Raw genomic sequence first — 23,683 nt, 5'->3', positions numbered from 1 at the left:
AATTTGCTACCCTATTAAGTAGAGGATAGGCGAGTAGAGTAGAAAATACGTTGCTATGTGAGAACATCATCGTAAAAGTGCATGCAGTGTCTGGCCTGCGTCATTCAGTACTGGGACCTGCTGGGAAATCCGTTCCAAATTCTACCTGTACAATTAATCTACCATGTAGCAGTAGCATTGAACATAGTATTGCAGCTTTTAGCGTTTGAATAATAAAAAAACCCACCCATGTTTTTGGTATTGAAAAGCTGTAACATAAAATGAGCATTACCTTGCTCTGTCTTCTTAGCCCCTGTTGGTTGTAGTACTAGTGCTAAACACTGGATTTCCTTCCATCTCTTGGGCACTGAGAACACTAGAAGGGTTTCACAAAGGGTTTTCTGTGCATCCCCGCATCCCCGAGGGCTATGTAGAAGGAAAAAGCACAGCTTGAATTTTGGAGCAATGGACAAATCTGTCAGGCTGCTAGAAGAGCATCATGTGTGTAACTTGAGCGTACTCATTAGAAAAATCAGAGCAGTCACTACCACCACCGCAAAGCATCCTGCTGCTACATCTCTGGACTTGCCTTTAGGTACGACAGATACCCTTTCAAAGGCAGGTCCATGTGCTACTTTGTTCAATGAGAAGGGCAGCTAAAAGTTAACTGTACAAAAAACCCCAAACCAACCACCGAGCCGATGGCGCGGTGACCGTTTGCAGCTGTCGATACGTGCTGTGCCGTGGCACGCCACCTCTTACAGCAATTTGGAGGAACACTGAGCGTAGCGACCCGATGAGCCAGTCCAGGTTATTTCTTTTGCATTACAAGTTGAGCCCCAACTCAGACAGAAGCTTCCGATACAAACAAAAACTACTAGTGCTGCTGCTAGACAGCTGACCTAACAACCTACAGAAAACTGATGAACTTACCTTGCTCTGGTGCCATAATCAGCAATTAAAACCTGTAACCAAGAGGTTGCTGAGGTAAGAAGGCACAACCCCTGATGAGTGGCTCGCCCGAAGGGGTTTGAACACCCAGTGGCTTCGATGTTGCAGATTTGACATGGGCGCAGAGGGCCCTTCCCTACCTGGTGAGAAGAGCTGCTGGTCCTTGGCCGGAGTTTGAGATCAGAATAGCAAAAAGCAACTGTTGGAGGGCATTTTCCTTTTAATTTACACCACCCAGGAAACAGTCAGCTATTCTTCTGTGATTGACTATAAAGGATAATTAGTTGCAAATCAATATGCTGATTTAATTAGCCTGATTTACAGTCAGCTCATTCTGTTTGTAGAGGAGGGTAGGACTGTTTGCTGAGGTGTCACTGACATTAGCTGCTGCCGGGCTGTTTCAGAAGTCGCTGCGAGGGAGCCAGACCAAGGAGAGCAAACTGATGGGACAACGTAATTTTATTCTGTACATTTACATACAAAGTTCTTTTCAGTAGGTACAACAGATGTAACATCATGCAGACATTTAGCTTGTAAGACTGTTTTCAGTACTTGATTTAAGCTTGTGCTATGAGGAAGCACCACCAGACTATTCATGATCAAAACGTACAGTAACACGATTCTTTAAAACTTCATCAGAAACTGAAATGGGGAGGGAGATCTCACCCACTAGACATAACACACCGTACTCCTTTCCTGAAACATTTTACACAACACATTTAAAATGAGGTTTGTAATTTTGTTTTTCTTACCAAAAAAAAAAAGAAAAAAAAAAGAGTTACAGTGGGGGAGATCATCCCCCCACTTAATAGTGTTGTCTTATGTGCCAGCTACAGGCGCAACTTGACTTGACATTCACAGAGTTCAGTTAATGGCACTTCTGCTTCCAATTTGGTGACCTTTAGTGTTTGGCTCCAGGAAGTGGCAACAGTTAAGTAAAATACTTCCATTAAAGAAAAAAAAAAAAAAAGAAAGCCTGCTCAATGAAACCAAAAAGTAAATCACACAACCCCCTTTCTGAGTGGCCACAAAACACTTGCAAACAGGCGACTGTCGTTATCCATTTGCAGCGTGTCTGGCAATGAAAGCAGTACTGAAATCTTAAAAGGGGACAAAACCCCCAAGATCAAGCATAATGTCACTTTCACATTTTTGTTTAAACTTACCAAGATGGAAGAAAGCCCTTAAAATGGTAAACCTAAAGAAAAAATCCACTGATGGGCTTAGAGGTTACTGAAGGTTCACAGAAAAAGGCCAAAACGGACAGGACAGCTTTGACCGCTTCCCCTGTTGTGGTGGCCAGAAAGAGCCGCCTGAGAAAAGCCTTTCCTGGTGATGGCTGCGGAGGAGCCGCGGCCGAGGAGCCGATGGTGCGGCAGGCTGGGACCCCAGCAGAGAGCCCTGTCCTGCCGCAGGACTAGGCGGAGCAGGGCAAGCATCTCCGTGTTTCCTTTCTGCCCTCCCGCATCACCTGGTACCCGACTCCTCTGCACAAGATATGCTTAGCAAAAGCTTTCCAACTCTGTGAGCGCGTGTGGAATAAAAATAATCACAGAAGCGTTCATCTTTTCAGGAAAAGGAGCAAAACGGGAGCTGCCAAGCCAGGAAATTAGGTTGTGTTTTTATTGTCATGACAGAGGCAGAGGGCCAGACCAACTTGAGAAGTTGGGGTTTCCCACGTTGCAGAAGATCAGTACCAGCTACCTGGTTTCAGGCAAAAAACCCAAAAAGCAGCAAATCAAGTCAATTTCATAAGAATTAAAAAAAAACAAAACAAAAAAAATCACTGCATGTTTCTGTCACCTAGTTTGTTTACTATATGATATGTTCAAACAACCATTCTCTTCCCTGGGCCCATCTGTCATCAGAGAGCAACCACCAGAATAGGAAACAATAAAGCGCTGTGGACGACAGCGGTGAGCACACCAGGACCGCTGACAGTGCTGGAAGCAGCTGGTTTAATCGGCTTGTGGATGGGCTACAAGAACCGTACCGTAGCTTGAGCACGCACACATAGAGACCACGAACGAAGGAGCCGCTGGCTCCACGGCACGACGGATGGCAGGACGCCGCTCTCCACCTCTGCGCTCGCCCCTGCTCCTCCACTTTCAGGCCCCTTTCCATTAAGACTTGTTTTGCTTCTTCAGTTTTTTGTTGTGAACCCACTTTTTCCGCCCCCCTCAATATGTGTGGCTTGCAACAAGCATCTCATATCGAAGGCGAAAGTTATTGCACAAATTTGGCACGTGAATACTGCATGAATGGGGAGGGCCTAGGTTTTTTCCCTTAGGTGAACACAGACTGCAGAAGTCTCGGCGCAGAACAAAAAGAGAAGCAGCCACACTCAAGCTCAACAATAAAACTTGAGCATAGGGAAGATCGGGCTCTCGCTGTCACAGCAAGTCTAGCAAAGGTGAAAAATAAACAGTAGTGTAACTTTGGGCAAAACTACCGTCAACTGGTCCAGTGTTTCTTACCAGGCTCAAGAAGAACCCGAATGTCCACATCCTCTGTACAAAAATTAGCAGCTTTAGGACAACATTGTTACTCTGAACACAACAATCTCTGTTGCTTCTGGAGGTCTACCTGTCCCCTTGCACTCATCAGCGTCTGAGGCTGCGCTGCTTACTGCATTGCCCATCAGGGAGCACGTATCTGATTTATTGGGGCCTGTAAGAGGACATCGGCAGCCTAATGGAGGATGGAAATTGTTAGGTACAGTAGTTAATCGACAATATATACAGCAAAGGAGGAAGGGGGAGGGAAGGTAGAGGAGGAAAGTGCAAACGAGCGCTTTCCATGCGTACAAACGCAAGATGTACATCAAACAAAGTGGCAATCATATGGACACTCAATACAACATCGACATCCTGCTGCTCTGTTTGTTTGAACGTCTGCACTACCGAGCAACCACAAATGGATGGCCTGAGTGAGGAAGGAGAAGAGGGAGGGAGAGCAGGAAGGTTAACTGCAATGCAAGAAAGCTGTCTGCAAAATCCTTGCATTGAACTAGATCCTCACAATATTCACACAGTGAGAACCAAAAGCCGATGGCCAAAGGAAATAGTTGGTTTGCGGGCTTGGAGGAGAGAAGTCAAGTGGCCACTATCAAAGTGCCATCTGCACAGTACGAGACAAACTGGATGTTCACTTTGCTTAGCCTAGAGTAGGATCTATCCAATTTAAGTAAGCTTTTTTTTTTTCCTGAATGAAAATCCTAGAAGAGCAGTTGGGGAAGGGGGGAAATCTGGGGGAGTTCACTGTATATTCTTGGGTCAGAACCAGAAAACATCTCTAAAAGCCCCAAGATGGCCAACAGCAGACCGTAAGTCATTATTCACAGGCTATCAATTCATTCCTTTCCGACAGTCACTTAAGCATTTTGTCCACTTAAACTGAAAACAAAACCCCTGGTTCTAAAAACAGGTAAGGCAATGCCAGGACACTCATTTCCCAGGAGCGGGAATCCCAGCTGTGCTGCCTTTTGGAATAGAAGTACAGATCGTAGCCCATGCTTCTTACTTTTTGTCCCTGCTGGTCTGTGCTCTTCTCCTGGAGCAGTCAATCAGAGATTCTGGGACTCCTGGTAATTAAAGCCATTCTTGGCAAAACTAATTTTTGCATCATTGGTCAAATCATTTACATCATCTACATTACTATTAAAGACCAGCAGGAACTGTCTAAAATAGATTAATGGACTCTGAAAACGCAGAAGGCTGATTCTCATTGAAAAATCAGCTTGTTTGGGTAGGATTTTCTTCACTGCATTTGGTGGAAAAAAAAAAAGTACTAATTTAGAAAGTAACTTTTAAGTGCACATGGGCTACAAAAACAAACATAAGCTGCCTAAAATGCAGTCAGAGTCACAACAGGTTTTGCTTTTTTTTTTTTCTTCTTCTTTTTTTGGTGTATACAAACACAGCAGGCAACCTGGGCGCTTGGACTTTCTAGACAGGCAGAAGAATGTTGCACAAGTCTAAATTTCAGTCAATTCAACTTCGCAGTGGATCCCTCTTTCCTTTAAAGAAACACAAAAACAAAACAGAAAACAACCCCCCCCGTGGTTTCTTTCTTGGAATGGCTGCACCTCTTATAATAAGATGGCTTCATTTTTGTGATCTATGAAAGGAAAAGGAAATAAAGTGCTTCTGAGAATAAATCAAAATAAATATACATATTTAATGCAGGGAAAAAAAGAGTTCTGAAGGGCTACCTTCAGCCAGGTCTTTTCTCAGATTGAGTCTTTTCCCCCATACTTTTTCAAGAGCAATCTGCACAACAGTTGAAGATGCCAAAAGTTGCTTTAGCAGCAGAGTTGAATTCCCCCAAGTCTGTGTCTGCTCTATCACTGGTTTGTAAAATCTGTGCAAAACACCTTTGCCCAAAGTGCTGCTCCTCCTGCACAACAGCATCAAATAAAATACAAAAGAAAGAGGAGAAGGAAAAAAAAATACCCAACCAAAAAAAAGAAGGAAAAAAACCCAATCCACCCAGTTACATTGACTTCATCCCGTTGGCAGTGGTGTTCTCCGAGATCCCGTCACTCACAGCTGCCGAGTCATGGAGGCCAGAGTAATCCTTGAGTTCAGAGTTTGTCAGGAGCAGGGGCTGCTCCCCCTTCTTGTGCGGCAGGAGGGGCTGCCGGGTGTAATGTTCCCCGTCCGGGATGTTCTCGGGCAGGTTCTGGTTCTTGCTCTCCGGCAGCAGCAGGATGCAGATGATGCAGATGAGCGTACAGCAGGCGAAAATGACGTGGTGGAGGAAGTAGCCTTTCTGGTTGTGGAGCTCCATGATGGGGGCGGTCAGACGGCCGAATCCCGCGCTGGCCAGGACCAGCCCCAGCCCGCCTCCCCTGCAAACACAGCAGAGGTGAGACCCGGGTCCCACAGCCCGCTCCTGCCAGCGCAGCCCCATCGGCACTGGCGTGGGGAGCCCACAGCCCTGGACGGGCCCCCCAGACTACACCCCTGTTTGGCAGGCACCTGGGCGTCCGAAATCTCTAAGGCAAACTTGGTTTGCTCACAGCTTTCGTACTGCACAGTTACTCCAGTAGGGAGTTGCTTTGCTGTTGTAGATCATTGCTGCCTATTTGCCTCAGCGTGGGGAAATAACTCTACTCGCTTAAGTACCTCTTCACACCCATATAACTGCCCCCACATAAGGAGAAGAGGAGCTTTGTCGTGTGAGCGTGTAGACAGCCCTCCAAAGTATTCCCATATTCAGTGAGGGAAAACCAGATTTTTCTTAGCATGCTGGCCTTCTCTGGCTCAGACAAGACACACCAAGAAGCAGTAGGTGCAGAAGTCAATTCTGGCTGTCTTTGAAGTATCTGGCATCAATCAGCAGTGGAGGCAGGAGATTAGACTTCACAGGCCACTGCCTCGATCCATTAAACCAAACACTGAGTGCTGAAATATTTTCTCCATAAAACACATGTTGTGGCTGGAACCTGTCAACACGCTGATGTTGTAATAAAATGCATAATTTTCAGAAAAAAAAGATAACATAGCTAGTGGTCAGAATAGGAGAACAAGAGTTTGGGATTAATTTCCAAGACCTCCTCTTAACTCGCTGTACAAGTTGAGGTAGGTCCCTCACTTCACTCTTTCTTGCTCTTCTTGTGTATTCTTGTATCACAGAAAGGTTATGAAAAGGTTAGCACTGGTGAAATTATAAATAGGTAACTTTATAAAATATTCTTTATGGAAGAAATGCTTATTTATTAAATGCACTGTGCTTCTGTATTGAGATCATACATGCATGCACACCAAAAAACAGTGAAAACACATTAAAGGCTAACAAAAAAAGAGGTGTGAAAATAACCTCATCTTCCTCCAGTCGCAAGCATGGAATTTGCTTGTGCAAGCCACATTCAGTGCTCTCTCCTGATGCTCGGCTGTGCAAGCAACCTCTTTTGCAGTTCCTTGTCTTGGCTCATCAACATCTCTCCAGGTGCTGGAGCAGGCAGGCCTGGCACACCTCTGGCTGTATGCGCACGCTCACCTTGTTTTGAGGCACAGCTCGTGCTCCCGGGGCCTGTCCCTGCTGGGTGACCCCGCACAGAAGCAGCACCGCAAGCATCTCTCTGGGGTAGACCATTCCCTCTTCCTGCTGCAGCACGACCGAGATCTCCAGCCAGCAGTGTCACCCTCGAGTGACTTGTTTTAGCAAAATCTCTGAGAGCAGCAGCTTATCCTTCGTTTTCCAAAGACCCTGCTGCCTGCAGGGGGAGGTCTCCTCATGAGCTTAATCGCTGGCACCCTGCTCCCCACTCCCTTACCAAGCTCACCCGAGCAGCACGCTTCTTGCGGCTCCTCCAGGAGATGCCATCTATTCATTCCCAAACCCTCTGGTGATCAGACGGGCTCAGGCGCTTCAGTGGCAGGTGCCCAGTGGCAGAGATGTAATTATTAACGATAACCAGACCTTACAGAAGACAACTGCAAGAGGCAAATGAACTGTTTTACATCAACTACTTGGAAAGAAAAGTTTCATCAACTATTGAGCATAGCAGAAATCACAGCACTATAAACCTACAAATGCCAAATTCACTCAGCCAACCACCGTGTTAAAGCTAATCTTCACCCAATCCTTTCCAAAATCTACCGCTGCTTACTTGGCAGCTAAAAGGCAGCAAGCGCAGGTTTCAAAAGATGCTCTTGGGACACTGACTGGATCAAAAATTCACGTATGTACCTTCTAATTCTCCAGGCTTGGCAGAGCATCTTTCAGAGACAACCGTGATTTCCCCAAATACTGCAAAAGCCCTTATTAAAAACTTGCCAGCTTTCCGATGGCAATTAGAAACCCAGCTGAATGCAGCCATTGTGCATCTGGCCTCCCTGCAACTTCATTAATACGCTCACATAAGTAATCGACACAACCAGCCCTGAACGCATAGTAGATCACTCTCCAAGCTGGCTCTGGAGCAACAAAAGCCCGGCTCATTTACATCAGTGTTTGCTATGGCTAAATTGTATCTCAGTCCCTGAGAAGGACCCAAGGTGAGTTTTTAAAGCCCCTGTAGAAGGACATCAAGCAAGCTGAAAGAAAACAGGAAAAGGCAACAACAAAGATGGCTCTGTCATTGTGGGTCACGCGGCTTCAGATTTGGAGGGGAAAAAAAATTTTTCCATATGACGTCAGTAATTAGAGCAGGCGTTACTTTACCCAGCGCCATCAAAACCTGGCAAAAGAAGGCTTGAAAATACATTTTGGTATGTGTCCTAGAAAAATTTTTTTTGATGTTTGATTATACTGACAGTATGAAAACGGAAAAAAAAAAAAAAAAAAAAGTGAAAATACCGTCAGGAATTTTTTGTTGTTCATGTGCACATCAGGAAAACGGGTACAGGGCAAGAGAGGCAGCACCCTCATAATTCACACTGTTTTTGCAGGCATCATAGGGCAGCAGATGGAAACCAAAACCATTCAGGCTGTTTTGGGGCACCGTTCCTCCTCAGTACGAGGTCTCCCATGGCAGGGGGCCAGTGGCTGTACTTCAAACGCGCTCCGAGGTGCAGAGCGGAGCCGAGGGATGGAGCGCAAGAGCTGCCGGCACCCACGGCGAGCCCCAGCTTCTCCCCTCGCACCTCCGCCTGGCAGCGGCTGCTCTCGCGGGCTTTGCCACAGCACGGCCCCAAGGGTGACGGGAGCCGCTTCCCTGACCCCTGCTCGCCCAGCAGCAGCGAGGCAGGGTGGTTTGCCTGAGGCTTGCAGTCCTGACACGGGCAAACTGCAAAGGGACCTTAGTCCAAAGTTTTGCCCTCACAAAGGGCCTCCCTGTTCACAGGGGAGAATTTCCTCGCTCGCTACCGCAGTGTTTTTTCAGAGAGCAGCAAAACATCCTCGCTGATATTCTTTGCTTGAACCAGGCTAAACCTAAGAAAGGGCACTTGCCCTTCTCAGCACTACTCTACTGATTGGCTTAGAGTAGACTTGGTAGTGTAGGTTAATGGTTGGACTGGATGATCTTAAAGGTCTTTTCCAACCTAAACGATTCTATGATTCTATACTCACACTCTACTCAGGGGAGTAGAGAAATGTTAATTCTGCCTTCAGGTGGCTGTTTGTCTGCCTTGAGTGAAACGGGTCGACACGCGGCATGGCTCAGAGTACAAAAGAGCCAGAGAATTACTCAGGCTGGAGGAGACTTTGGGAAAGCAACGACTCCAGCCTCTTGCACAGAGTGGGGCCAACACTGAATTCAGACCAGGTTTTTAGGGCTTTGTCCAGTCAGCTTAGCTACTTCTTGAAGTCAGTCCCTGAAAACCTCGACAAGTTTTCCCCTGCCTTTTCCTGCACGTAAGTGACCCTGTTGTGCGCTCAGTCCTAGGCCAGAGCTTCAGTGGCGCACCAGGACTCCCTTGGCCTCATGGGGCAAGGCACTAGCTTTGAAAGCCAGGCCTGGTTCAGGTCCCGGTAAACAAACACTGTACACCACTGGAAATTTGGCTTGAGACAGCTATTGATGGGTAAAGCTCCTAATTCGGCCATCACTGCCCACTCTTCATTCCTTTGGCCAGGTGAGTGCAAAAGCAGGACACGGAGAAAAAAACCAGATCTCTCTTCCACTTGGTAGTACCTGAGCATGCAGAGGATGGGGAGAGGACACACCATGCTTTCCTCAGCCTATTCCTGTTTAGTAGCTGTCCAGAGTGCAGTGGTGTTCCCATCAAGATTATTAGAGATGGATTATCGGCGCCACTTAGTGCTTACATTCAGCATTTGGAAGGAGCTCTGTACTGAAGCCCCTGACGCAAGGAACCGGAGCTCCTGGTGAAGCCCTCCTACCTAGCACCAGGGGACCGGGGGGGCAGTGCAAGGGTACGAAGGACCCCTCTGTGCCACGTGACGCTGCGGGACCTTTGTGTTTCTGGAGCAGGCAACACCTCTTGGCGATGAAGATGGCCGTTTTCCTCCGACACTGCTGTAACTGTTCATCTCAACGCTACAGCAGTAGAGCTGGACGGGCACTACGGCTTCTCCATCATGCCACCGCTACCCCGATAATGGCAGCGCTGTTTTCCTCCCTCAGGGATGGGGGATTACAGGTAAAGGATTTGATCAGGGAAACCCCAGAGATGGCCCCAGAGCTCCCTCTGCCTCCCTTTTCCTTAAGGTTCCTCGAGATTCAACCAAAAAAAAAAGGTGGTCTGAAACACTAAAGAGCACCTGAGGCAGTATTTTGGAGAACAGTTTATGAGGGAGCTGCCAGATCCCACCGAAACACAGGACACAAGGCAGCTTAACCACACCTCTGCCTGAGACAGGTTTATGCACCCTCCTGAGCTCCACCTCCTAATTACAGCCCTGAGTGGGTTTACCAAGAGCTTCATGGTGGTAGGACTGCAGAACACTGCAGAGTATCATCATCCCTTTTAATAAAGGGGGACCCTGAGGCATATCCAGCTACTGTCACTTGCCTGGTGTCACCCAGCAGAGTCAGGGGAAGCAGAATTTCGTCTCCCAGCCAGGATTTTGTCCTCTTCCCTGTAGCAACGTAAGTGATTTAATGAAAAAAGCTTGCTAAGTTCGCACTGCGCAGCTGACCCTACTTGGCAGATTCTTTTCTGGTTGACGTGGCCAATTCCTTATCTTTCAAACAGAGACAAGGTGAAAAATTAAAGCGGCATAAAAACACCAAACTGCCTTTCCCTGTGGAAATAACGTTATCTGTAAAATACATTCACAAATTCAGATAGCTTGGAAGAAAAGGCCACGGATCAAGGAGACTCTGGCTACTCAGCTAACAGTTTTGCTATAATACTTTTGCAAAGTTATTGAAAAGGCATGTAATTTGGAGAAAAAAAAAAAGAGAAGAAATGAGTATCCTCTTCCTTCCACCCTCTCTCCCTCCCATCCATATGACCTACATTCCTGAAAAATTCAGTGGAATCAGGGCGGACTCCTGAATCCCTGTGGCATTGCTGAAAGCATAATCCAGAACACAAAATCACAACCTTTATGCTGTGAAAGATAACCGTGAATACATAAAATGGTACAAAAACCTGACTGTACAAAGACATTTTATGGGAAGCTCTCCAGTGAATATCATCTGCCTGATTTCTACTATTGCCCAGGATGAAAGCACTCCTCTTCATTAAAACTTTGAGCCTCTGCTAAGATAAATCTGGGTGCAAAGACAAAGATGACTTTATCTGCAATAAAGGCAGACCACTCATGCTGGTGCTGCTGTAGGACGGGCAGACTTGCAGAGCACCTACGTGCACCAAAAGCATTTAACCCTGCATGTTGCAACACCTCCTTTCCACTGAAGCACCCCTATAGCTGGCCTGATCAACCTGCCCTATGGAGGCAGGGATTGCTGCACCTACGTCCTCCTCTGCACACTCGTGGAATTTCTCTTTTAATATCAAGCCACAGACTCACATGGTCACTGCTTGTATAAATCCAGCTGAGTAAGCAAGCGGAGCAGTAACACGGCTCAAATGCACGATCTAGTTCAGCTAAGTATTTAAGACCGTACTGCACTGCAAACGAATGCAATTCGTATGATGCCTGGCGTGTTGATAATCACCGCCATGGGACACAAGGTGGAGCCATCGGAAACAAAGCCTCCCTGCCTACAGACAGGCATTCACTTAGGCAGACCGACTGCAGTGACATTAAAGAGCGGCCCCAAAATTGCTGTGATGTCTCCAATTATGGGGGATTTCCCCTCCCATACAACGTGTTAAGTTACACAGCCAGTTATCAATTAAATGAGGATAATTTTGTCCCCATCCTTTGAAGAGGGGGCTCCAACGTCTCACCTGATTACTGTGGGTGTGATTTCAGCACAGAAGAACACGCTGAGGCTTCCAACGGCATGCGAAGAAAACATACCCACGATGGAAAACGCGGTAGAGAATTTGTCTTTGACACTGTCACTCATACCTGTCAAGGCAAGTGTGTTCATAAAAAGTGAGAATGAGCCCAGACTTCCAAGGAAGAAAACAAGAAAACAGGTTTATGTTACTCATTCTCCCTAGACAAGAATTTGAGTCATTTTTGTAATACTAATTTAAAACTGGTATTTATAAAATCCATCCCCCAAGCACCCGAGACACAAACATACATGAAAAAAATCATGATGTCATGCCAAAAATAGCAGCGATCTCTGAATTATTTATGTGCAGCCACCACAAAAAGGTAAAACCCAAGAAAAAACACATCTTTGGGCAGTCTTTTAGGCACCAGCCACTTCCCTCCCACGTTTGACAGACAAGCGGAGGCAGGCAGCGTTCATCAAGCTGCCAAACATGCGGTACAACTCAGTGGCTTAGGCACTGGATAGACTCGCAGGGCAAGAGGGGAAAGAAATAAAAGTGCTCCCATCTCTGTGCTAAGCCCCTGCACGTGATCAGTCTGTGAACTCTGTCATAACCCCCAGCTTGACAGCCTTCGCCTGACAACTCTGGGCGAGAAAAGCTGATGCCAAGGACAGTGAAGCACTGCCCTAAGTCACTGTGTCCAGCAAGGCTGTTTGCTCAATCGTTTCACGGCTGGGCGGCAGCAAGGTTTCTGGGAGCAAACAGTGTCTATCAAGCACAGGGAGAAACCCCAGTAAATCTAAGCAAAGCTAAAGGAAACTGTCTCCTGGCCACGATGACAATACATCCCTCACTTGATCCCTGCTCGCCACCTTCTGCAGGCAGGGGTGGGATATCTGATCCAGGGTTGTACAAGCTCATGTGGTCTGTCCTGGCCGGCAAGAAGGCCGTGTCGTTCACAGAGACTATTGCGCCATACAAGGGGAACACGTGGTGCCTAACAGGAGTGCTGGGGAAAGGACTGGAGCTTTGCAGCCAACGCCCCCCACCTTCCTCCAGCCAAGTCCCAAGATCTGCCCAGAGAAAGGGCTGCTCATTCAGCAGGTGCACCTTCTCAGCTGGATCCAGCAAAAAGTAATACCTGCTTTTGTTCTTGCTGAATACATCAGCTCTCAGGAGAGCAAAAGGTATTGGGGAGCTCTTAGGTTACAACTTCCAAAACATGCTACAGCCTGCTCAGGTCTAAGCCCTTTCTGCAGTGCACCCCAAGACTGGGGGAGAGAGCAAATCCTGCCAGCAGATAAGGATGTGAGCGTGGCACCTTGCAAACTACAGGTTTCTGAGGCTCCCTGGCAACACTTGGCATAGCAGGTGAGGCTGCACCACTGACCCTACGGGGAGTTGTGACTTCTCAGCAGAACAGACCTTGGAAAAGCTGGGCAAGGACAGGTCTGGTAGATTAAATATAGAAGCATAAATTTTATTCCCTTGTAGCCTGGCCCTGCATTGCTATTACAGTACTCCAGACTGGGATAAGGTGCTCGGAGAAGTATTTTCTAAGGTGCTTAAGCCCTCTTATCAGAAAGGACTCTGGCATCTCAGACCTTTCTGGAAAAGACTGAACTGAGGATGTTGCTTCTGAGAAGGAGACTTGCTAAGAAAGCCGTGCCCCATATCTAAAAATAAACCCCGGGCGACCTCTGCACCCTCTCTTGACATGCAGAGGCGAGTCAGACTATGCGGAGGGTGTGCTACACTGAGAGACTGCATACAAACAAACAGGCCTGCCTAAGAGTGGGGTCCCAAGGCACTGTGTAGAAGTGGGCTTTCCCCCTGCACCCCTCTGCGGTGGCAGCTCCGCTCTGGGTGGTTTGGCCCCGGCCTTTTGGATCTACCTGCTCCTGGGGGAGCGCTTCCTGCATGACGCAGACTCTTCTGTAAACCATACCTGAGTCTGGAAGTTGACTGTATTTTCCAATCACTGGATCCAAGACCACAGAAGTTAGAGTAAGATAAAAATAAGAGAGAAAGGGAGAGAAAACAAGAACATACTGTTATTACATATTTATTTATCCAAAGGAAAAGAAAAAAAATGGTAAATCCCACATGCCACCCTAGCCTCCCATACACTTCTCCTTTCCCATGCCACGACTGGCACATCTTCCCATGGCCACCAGACAGGACATGCCGTTTCCAGGCCCCTTTCAGCTGGAGGACAGCACGCTAATGACAGTGGTAACAAACACAGCAGTAAAGCATTTTTAAGAACCCCAGAATTCCACTGGGATTAACACAAAGGTGTCTTTGTCATTAATGAAAGGGGAAGAAGAGAAACTGCCCTCGTGCTGCAGCCCCAAGGGAATGGCCAACAGAGGCTTTAGTTAGCAAAACTCTGAGCGTCAGCACTGTCACACTAGTGGGAGACCTAATCCTCACCAAAAACCTGAGCTGGTGGTCCATGTGTCATGCTAGCCACCAGCTGCCGTGCGTCCTAGCTGCAAAGGAGCGCACGGCAGTACTGGGCAGCAAGGGGAAGGGCAGCGGCACGAGCTGGGCACAGCTCTGCTGGTGATCTCCCACCAGGCTCCTGCGACATCCCAGGTGACGCCCCGGGGTCTGGAGGAAGGGCTGAACATGGCAAGCCTGAAGGTCCACTGTGGATTTGCTGCTGATGGAAAACACCCCCTCCCCCTCTCACCTTCCTTCTCAAATTGTGACTTCATTTGCTAATGACACCCAAATAAGCTAAGCTAAAACACGCAGGAAGCTGTAACAGATTTCCTAATCAGCAGGGTCACTGCTTCTCTCCAAACAATGTCTAGCTCTTCTGAGGAAGAAGGAGGGCGTGGTCTAGAGGCGGGGGGAGACAAGCTGCTCTGAAGTTCAAGGCTGCCTTTTCCTCCTCTTCTCACAAAGAAAGGGGTGAGGGCAGAGTGGGGAAGGCTGACGGGTGCATGGCATCGAGAGAATTCTAGGTGCCAACACAGCAGAACGCGCCTAGAGCCCATCGCTGCTCTTAAGTTTTAGCAATTTTGCTCACAAAACCACCTAAACCCATTACGGAAAAGGTTATGATTCCTATAGGGTGTTCCTCCCTGCCTCCCTCACCCCTTTTTTGTTGTTGAAAAACCGCAACCAGATTTTCATGGCTCTGGAGCAGACTAATGGCTCTGGCACACTTTCTCTCTACTAAGCAATTGCATGTTTATTACCTCAACAAACATGTGACATCCTTAAAAAAAAAAAAAAAAAAAGAAAAAAAGACAATGAATCTAGAGACCCTGATGGACACCCCCACAAGAACACGGAGTTTCGGGAGGTCGCACACAGGCACAGTGCGCATCTGCATGTGAATGGTCACAGTCCGTCGACGGGCTGGGGATGAGGTGGGGCCAGGGGCCTTCTCCCACTCTCAGCTGGGACTGCTGGACATGGTAAACATGTGCTCAAAGGGAATGTAAACAACTGCACCAAGCTGGGAGCAAACACACGTGATTTTGGAGTTTCCTCCATGTTATGAAAGAGGTTCCCTGTTTCGCTCTACACTCCCACAAATAGTGTGTTCGCTAAAGGTTCACTTAGTAAACGCTTTCAGGAAACACAGTCTGTAAATATGGACAATTCTTGCTGGCTCAGGGCTGCCTTCAGCATGTGGGAATATGAAATCTTTCCATCCTCAATGCAAAAAACCTCTTTCTCATTAAAGCCTTTAATTATTTCTAAACTTATAAATGAAAACCAGCAACCACCAGTGTTCTGGTGTTCACCTCATACCCAGTTTGTCCAAAGCATGTCTCAACCTGCTTTCCCCCTCCTTGGGGTGAGGTTTCATGGGACAGGAGTCTAATGGTTGGCAACTGCGAGAGTGGCAAAGCACATTCCACCTTCCCTCTGCTTCAAGACCTCTCTGATCCATCAAGTTCCACTTCCTCAACCAACAGAAAATTTAGACAAGGAAATAAAATAAGAAAAGGAAAGAGAATATTTCTGTAGCAGTTTTAATAGCTGAAGCAGCTCAAGAGGGCCAGGGAAAGGTCACTGCCTGCAAAGAAGAGGTGGGACACTCTTGCTTTTGGCAGGAACATCCCATTTGAAAAGCTGCGTCACCTCACAAAATCATGTGTATACATTCACATGGACTATACACACACACCATGTTAAAAGCAGGGTCTTTCAGTTGCATATTTCCATGCTACCTGTAAATTACTTGCACATAGCAAGATGCTCAGAGCAGACAGAGGACATACACTTACTGCTTTAACTTCTGTTTGGTTTAGAGGCCATCTGAGAAGCAGACTCAGGTGGGAAAGTCTTCCCTTCCCAATCCCTACCCAGCTCTTTCCCCAGACGCTATTTCACTGAAATAAAATTAAAAGCGTTATTTTGTTTGTTTAAGTGACAGCCCTAGAAGCAGCACCAATGCTCAATGAGCTTCACCATGGGGACTCATCCAGAACATGATGCCTTTTGTTAATGAACCTAAGACAACAAGTGTTTGAGGAATCCTTCAAACAAATTCAGCTTCTTAAACTAAGCAGGTGTATGGCATGCCAAATCTGAGAGAGGCAAAGGAAATGCTAGTATTTCCTCGTCCCTTATTTGCCTGTCAAAGTCTTGCGGTCCTGAAAAGCTCTCATCTCCAACTACTTACAGTTGAGAAGGCCCAGCTGCAGAAGCGATGCCAGGGCTGTAAGGATCATGAAAAGCAGGAGTCCTCCTCTCCTCCCCAGAAACCCGACCACAGGGCACATGGCCAGGCAGGATGCCAGCGCAATCCCAGCCATGGTGTAGTAGTCCGCATAGAAGTTGTGGGTAATCGCCATCTTCGCTTCATGCCCCATCATGCTTTTTGCAAAACAGTGGTGTATGCCGTAACCAGTCAGCCTAGGGGAAACAGGAGAGGGCAGGAGGAGATCATTGCTGAGAAGGCAGCCGTGCACTGCAATGTAATTCAATGTAGGAACATGTTAATGCAGGAAGAATTTCTTCTGCTGCAGGAATACACCACCTAGTGCAAAAAGACTCATCTCGGACTTCTAGGTGCTACTGTAAAAACTTAGCAATGATCAAAGGTAGCAAAAGAAAAACCTCTATTCAACCAGACATTTGCAATCTACTGGCTTTATTCATACAGCTGTTGCTCGTGGTACAATCGGGGTACGAGCAACTTTACAAGGAGTCCTAGTGTGTGATTGGTTTTCCCAGTGTATTCAAGAACTCCCCTATCTCAAGAAGGGGATCTCTCTGTTCCCAGTGCATCTGCTGACAGCCACAGAGCCAGCGCTGCTGCGATGAAGCAGCCTGTGTGCTCGGACAGCAAAACACTGCGCGATGCACATGTGTCTCCTAGGAAGACCTGCCTGCCTGTGGCATTTGGTCATACTAAAGATTGCATCTCACTTCCCAAGCTAGCCTGTTACAACTGAAAACCCATTGGAGATGAGTATTTGAAGTCACATGTGCTGCAAAGATTATTACAATTAAGAAACAATAAGCCCTAATTCACTCTACACATTTACACCACCCTTCCTAGCAATGTCTCTCCCCTTCTTTTAAGTTTCTTTGTGATGCCAGTGATCAATGTCTTGCTGCTCCATTTCAGTCCTCTTTCTCCTGTCCCCCCCTGCCCCTCCAGAAAGGAAAGGGGAAAAAAGGGGGAAAAAGGGGGGAAAAAGGGGGGAAAAGGGGGGGAAAAGGGGGGGAAAGGGGGGAAAAAGGGGGGAAAAAGGGGGGAAAAAGGGGGGAAAAAGGGGGGAAAAAGGGGGGAAAAAGGGGGGCTGGAGGTACAGAAGTCAGATGAGAAGCCCCAGTATCACCCTGACATGGTGAAAAAGTGCAGCAGAGCTGCTACAGGAGGTCAGTGCTCCCAACTGCCCCCATTGCAGCACAAATACCCATGTTGGGAAGGGCCTCTTGTCCCTGGCATTTAGACCAGACAAATCTCACAAATTAATTGTGCCTCGCGGAGTGGCAGGCACAGATCCAGGTCTCCAAAAAATGAATGGCAGGTACATTACACTGATAACACCTTTACCCTCCTGAAGGTCAGGAATTTGAAGCTCTGTCAGTGTAAATTGGATATTAATATAAGCATAGAAACAGTCAGGGGAATATGCAATTGCTGAGAGCATGACAGCCCAGGGCCTGGGGAATTTCTCTTGCAATTTTGTGAATCAATGCTACGGTTCAAAAATACACCCCTAATACCACACACCTTCCCCCTGATAAAAACCTAGCACAAATACTTGCTGTTACACAAGGATGTAATTTGCTTTGGATGTCTAGATTGTATCTGACTCCCGCCATAAGAGAAATATTAATCAGCAAAACAATATTAGTAAGAGAGCAGAGTTAACCAGTGTGTACCTTCTCTCTTTCTCTTCTGTGCATGCAAACACACTTGCTGAAGTTGTTATTTAGGCCGTGACCTATAAACTAAATGTATCATTTGGACCTTACTTTCCAGCCTGATTCCCCAGGAATTACTCTATTACCTTAACTTGCTGAGCAGCTCAGAACAGTTGCTTTTAAAACCAAATACATTTATCTCCCTTGATGTCTTATCATTCCCTGCAAAAGGTTCCTTCTTCATGTTCCACACTACTAAAATTTAGCACAGCCCCAACTAACAGGAAAAACAGAATTAAAATGAAATAGTTTTTTTTTCCCACCCTGTAAAAACAAACATGAAAGCTATTTCCTCAAACACATCTGCTTCACGATCTACTTGGACGGCAAACAGCCTCCATGTGCTATTGCCAGAAGTTATTCTTCGGGCTGCCTAGTTCTGGTTTAGGGAATTTCCAAACATGCGTAATTAAAAAGGGTGAGGAAGAAGGGGAGAATTCCCCACATAAACATTTTTCACAAATACAGTTAACAGTGGCTATTAAATCCACCAGCTCAGCCTAAGAGGAAAACACTGTTTCAGAACAGAGGGGGTCACCCACTGGTATGTGTGAGAGAGACACAAAACCCATAAACCCAGAGTTGGTCCTGCAACTGGTAACGCTGGAGACCGACCCCTGAAGTCCATGTGCCTCTGTGTGACTATCTGCCCAGCGCAGGGGCTGTCCTCTCTGGGTTCTGACTGACCCATAAGCCTGCTAACAGGAGCGAAGGCTGCAGAGTAGGGCCCCGAAGTGATGAAGAAAAAGCCACGAGAGGGCTACATAATAATAAACAGAGCAGAGGATGGGGGATTTCCAGTCTTCTCCTCACCTCCCATTTGAAAAAAATCACAAAAGGAATTCAAATGGGCATTTTATAAGATCGAAGAATTAGAAAATCCACTGCTGCTGCCCTCCCAGAAGTTGGGCGTGGTTAGAGGCTAAATTTGCAACCCACCTATTTCCTCTTTACAAGGCGCTCCGTTCTGGACAGAAGGTCTCAGAGCCTGTAACCTGTGAAACCCTCAGCCAGATGCCTGGTTTTGCCCACGTAAGCATGTCCAAGCCGAAGCCTTAGGATGCAGGAATCACATTGCTCTGTGCGAGACTGCACATTCTCCCTGTGTGCCCAATGATTTGGGAGTGCTGAAGCACTTTGTAATCTACTTTTGAAAACTTATCAAGGACAGCTGTTATACAAGGGAGCAGGTCTGTATTTACTGGCAAGCAACATCTTCCTCTGCAACACAGCTATATCAGATGTAAACAACTTGAACTTGGGCTCCTGTGGCATTAGTGATTTAAAAAATCCCACTCAGGATGCCAGCAGCAGATGCCTGCACACGTGAGCACGTACCAGCACATGGCCATGTGAGACCACTGGTGACAGCAATGCACTTACAGCACGACACCTGAGAAGACATGTGGTGCTGCTGCCGGAAACAGCCAATGAGTTCCCCCACGTTTGCCATAAAAAATAATTCCCTGCAACAGCTGATGTTTTTCCAGGATCATTTATCAGAGACACTCGTGAAGGGTACCACATTAGGAAACAGAGGAGCTCTCCCATCATTTCCTATTACTGCTTCCAGTTCAGCAGCCACATAACTATTCAAGCAGAAGGAGATCAGACTTACGAGTTCACACACAATACTACGATGTTTTTCCACAGGTTCCTTGTTCCCACCACTTTAACAATGCAGACTTTCTTCGGTCTCCTGGTGATTTCCTTTTCCAGCTCTGAAACAAACCAAATAAAAAATTATTCTTTCACTGGGGAGAACAAGAAGTAGAAGCTTTGCTTGTGAACTACAGATATTCCTGAGGGATGTTCTGGAGAGCAGGACACTATTGATTACACTAACAGGAACTATAAAAATGCTGAACAACGTGCCTAAAGTCCACCTCAGGCGCCTACTTTTTTTCCAGGCTTCCCTTAACCTTCTTGGGGCTGAAAAACTGCCCAAGAACTCCTTCACACCCCAAACCTTCTTCCAGTTTAAAACGTGTATGTAAAATGGGGGCAGTACAGAGCTTGATCCCAGCAAGCATGATATAAAACTTCCTGAAGAACTTCAGGATTCTGTTAATTTTTAAACCCCCCACAGGCAGGACTGTGCTTGTGCAGTTACAAGACGTGCTGCCCTTCTGCAATGCACACCTGAAAAGCCTTGGAAAGGACTGGAGCTCAAACACATTTTTTTGTGGGAATCTTTTGAGGTTTGTTCAAATCCAGGTTTCAGAAAGAAGTGGCTAGGACACTGTGTCACAGCTTATCCCACCCCCCCCCCCCCAAATTTAAAATATTTAAAATTGTTCTGATAGATGTCCTAAACAGAAGACATTTCCTTAAAGAAAAATCCTTGTGCATCATCAGCTGCAATGTCTTTGTGTTTCAGAACTAAAGCCTCACCATGTCCTTAAAGTGCTGGGCAGCTGTAAGCTAACTTTTCTTTGCAATGCTATAGTGGTACACAAGCCTCCCAAATACTGCATCTGATATTCTTGTTGGCATGGGACAATAATGAAGGGCACTGCTTACTTCCCAAATAACATTAGGTTAGAGCTTGAACACCTACCTAAGCATGCCAAAAACCCCACTGTTTCCAAGCTACTGGATCAGTGAGACAGCTGCAAAGGCATAAGATCTGGTAAAACCAGAAGAAGCTGCAGCTATAAAGAAGTATCACAAAAACGATGCACTGCAAGAGTAAGACTAGGACTGGGTTTTAGGGCAAAGACTTGTACTGCTTTCTAGACTGACTGCATTTAAAGGCGGCAGCGTGGCCCTGTTCTGGAACGCTCATCCGTTCCCTTCATGCATACACAATTAGCCCGGGTGTCCTCAGTCGTCCACACTGGCCTGCCCTGACCTCTGCCTTACTCCACTGAATAGCAATCTCTTTAAGAGATGCAAGACAGGGAAAAATAATAGCAAGCCGTGGGGGGGAGGGGGAAAAAAAAAAAAAGAAAAAGAGATAAATCACCCAAATTTACAAACAAAACAAAAGACACATTTGTCTGCTGTTATTTGAGAATTGTATCATAAAAATAATAAATCAAAGAAACACTATTTATATGCAAATAGTTGAGCTATTCACTGCTCAGGGGTCACTCCTGGTCTTCTATCTAGAGTAACTACAGGGAACTCTTCCGAGGAAAGCGGCAAAGGGTATTTTACATTAATGATTGTTCTTAAGCAAAATATTGCTGTACTGTTTTCCTTACTACCTGATATATCCATTTCTCTCCAGAATCTACACAGCATGAAGCTCACAAAAGCATAAAAACAGAGGTGGAGCAAAAGAGGAAACTGGTCAAATTAATATTTGTACTACAGGAGCACTCAGCAGGCTCAGCAATAGACCAGGGCTATATTAAAAAAAATAAGCAATAAAAAAAGATGGTACCTAATCTCAAAGCGCGAGGTCAAAATGATTTTTGTAGCAAGATTCTGGAAAGGAGTAAGTGGGAATAAAATAATTCAGAACAACAAAAGCAGCTAGATAAAACATAGCTATAAATCCTATAATTGAGCCCAAGCCAAACCTTCTACAGTGAAAAAGTCAAAGCAAGCACTAGAAGCAGCACAAAGTTTTGAAAAGCTGTTGATGACTGTGTACTATTTCAGCTGAAGGGCAACAATAAAAATCACCACCCAAACAACACACATTGCACAGATTTCATGTGGACATAATGGTTCACTGAAACAGTCTAAGAATGACCAGATCTGGCCTGTCAAAGTAAAACACTTCTTCTGTCCGCAGAAGACAGTCCCTGATGCCATATTCTTCAGATTTTCTTAATTCGGGTTTTTTTGTTTCTCAAGGTCATTTTTACTGTTTTCTTTGGGAAGAGAAAGTAGATTTTATTGTCAATACGCACTTTATTGAGCCACAACTTGATAAAATTAAGAGAAGCAACACTTAAATTGGTTACACTTCTCTGTGGAGCCAACATTATTTTGCCCTCCACTCCTGCTTTGTTCATACATTAGGGGTTGCTACAATCCATATGTTCTTTATTTATTGTCACATATCCTTCTCTCGTGTACTCAGGCCCCCTTTTAACATTTCTTGTGAGTCCTTCTGAACTAATTCCCATTACTGTTTTTCGCTGCACTGCTGTTCCACCCTCGCATAACGAATAGCCTGTGGGTTATGTGAACTGGCAAACACATGCTCTGCTTCAGCTTCAGCGAGGATCCCGTATGAGGGGGATTTCACCCCTTCTCTACTCTGCCTCACACTGCAGTCTCCCTTCAGTAGATCCTTGCTTCTGCTCTAATAGGTATTCTACTCCATGGATACATAGCACCATTATACGAAAATGTCCCAAAAGAGATTCCAGAGGTAGCTGCATTACATAAAATTAAAAAAAAAAAAAAAAAAAAAAAAAAGAGGGGTGGGGGTGGTGGAACACAAACAAACAAACAAAACGACCAAAAAAACCAAAAAGAAAGAAAGAAAAAAAAAAGATACTGGCCTCAAACCTTACACCAAAGAATGCAAACGGCACCTGACTTTTAACTGAAAGCCCTCTGGCTCTGTCAGCTATTTACTCCTCCATCCCTCTATGATGTGTTAAAACTCAAAATCTAAGTCACCTGCTTCAGATGAATGACTCTCCCCAAATCTCCAACACCATCTATCTTTCTGATGACTTTCTCCATCCTTTATTTCTATATATACACCAGTCAGATACCCCCTGCCACCCCAACATCAATCATTTACAATACTCAAAATATCATTCAGATAGCAACAAATAAGCTATATGACTTGCAAAAAAGTCATCACCTACAGAACTGGCTCTCATTTAAGTGGCCTGCTGGTTCCGGAGGTAGCCTGCTTTGCACAAAAGGACCTGCTCTGACTGACTGTGATGGGCATTAGGAGAGCAGCAGCTCTAAGGCTGTCTGGACTTCATGGGTCAATGTTAAGATCTTAAAAGAGAAGTCAAGCCAATGCCTATCAAAACCCCATGGAAGCAAACTATTGCTCTTTCAGTTCCTGGAATAACACCAGGAAAACTCCCCCTACCCCCAACCTATTCTTTGATTTTGCACTGAAGTCACCAGTTCAGAAGGAATTTGCATTAAATGTTTCAGTTCCGACTGATTTACCAGAAGGGCAAGTGTGGAAAATAAAAAATATTTTTATCCATTTACTCAGAGGCCCATTACGGGTTTTCCCATACTCCGGAGCCCACACACACTTTAGGCTTCTTATTCAGGGACTCGGTAGGAAAATTGTCAAGAAGCTAACTCTTTATATCTCAGTGGAAATTAAAACTATTCATTGGGAGACTTCAAAAGTCTCATGGGGAGGGGAACCCTACCAGCTTCCAGCTCTCAATGCTGCTGAATTCTCGTGGGATCCTCTGTTTTTCAGGAGCACGGCTTTCAAAATCAGCAAGTATCTTTAAAGCCTTCAAATGAAGCCACCCATCTCTGCATCACTTGGCAAAGACAAAATAGACAAAGCTCAAATCAAGCTGCCGAAAAAGGATGTCCAAAATGACAAGTGTCCTGTGGTGATGGACTTCTGCTGGATTTTTCTGGCTGCTAAACGATACTGTCAGTAGCTCTTT

General features: G+C 46.1%; 1 protein-coding gene across 2 annotated transcripts in view; it reads right to left on the bottom strand.

The window, feature by feature from the left end:
- Positions 1 to 5,424: 5,424 nt before the first annotated feature.
- Positions 5,425 to 23,683, bottom strand: part of SLC22A23 (solute carrier family 22 member 23) — a 114,684-nt gene continuing 96,425 nt past the window's right edge. For both annotated transcript variants that reach the window (XM_075705873.1, XM_075705874.1), the window contains 5 exons: positions 19,732 to 19,834; positions 16,357 to 16,589; positions 13,654 to 13,686; positions 11,706 to 11,829; positions 5,425 to 5,782 (listed from right to left, as the gene is read on the bottom strand). In XM_075705873.1, coding sequence (XP_075561988.1) covers positions 5,425 to 5,782; positions 11,706 to 11,829; positions 13,654 to 13,686; positions 16,357 to 16,589; positions 19,732 to 19,834 — 851 coding nt within the window. The remainder of the gene's footprint in view (positions 5,783 to 11,705; positions 11,830 to 13,653; positions 13,687 to 16,356; positions 16,590 to 19,731; positions 19,835 to 23,683) is intronic.

The sequence above is a fragment of the Pelecanus crispus genome, chromosome 2 (assembly GCF_030463565.1).
Source record: "Pelecanus crispus isolate bPelCri1 chromosome 2, bPelCri1.pri, whole genome shotgun sequence".
In the NCBI taxonomy this organism is placed as follows: Eukaryota; Metazoa; Chordata; class Aves; order Pelecaniformes; family Pelecanidae; genus Pelecanus; species Pelecanus crispus.
The sequence above is the reverse complement of the archived record's forward strand: the minus strand, read 5'-3'. Positions and strand labels throughout refer to the sequence as shown.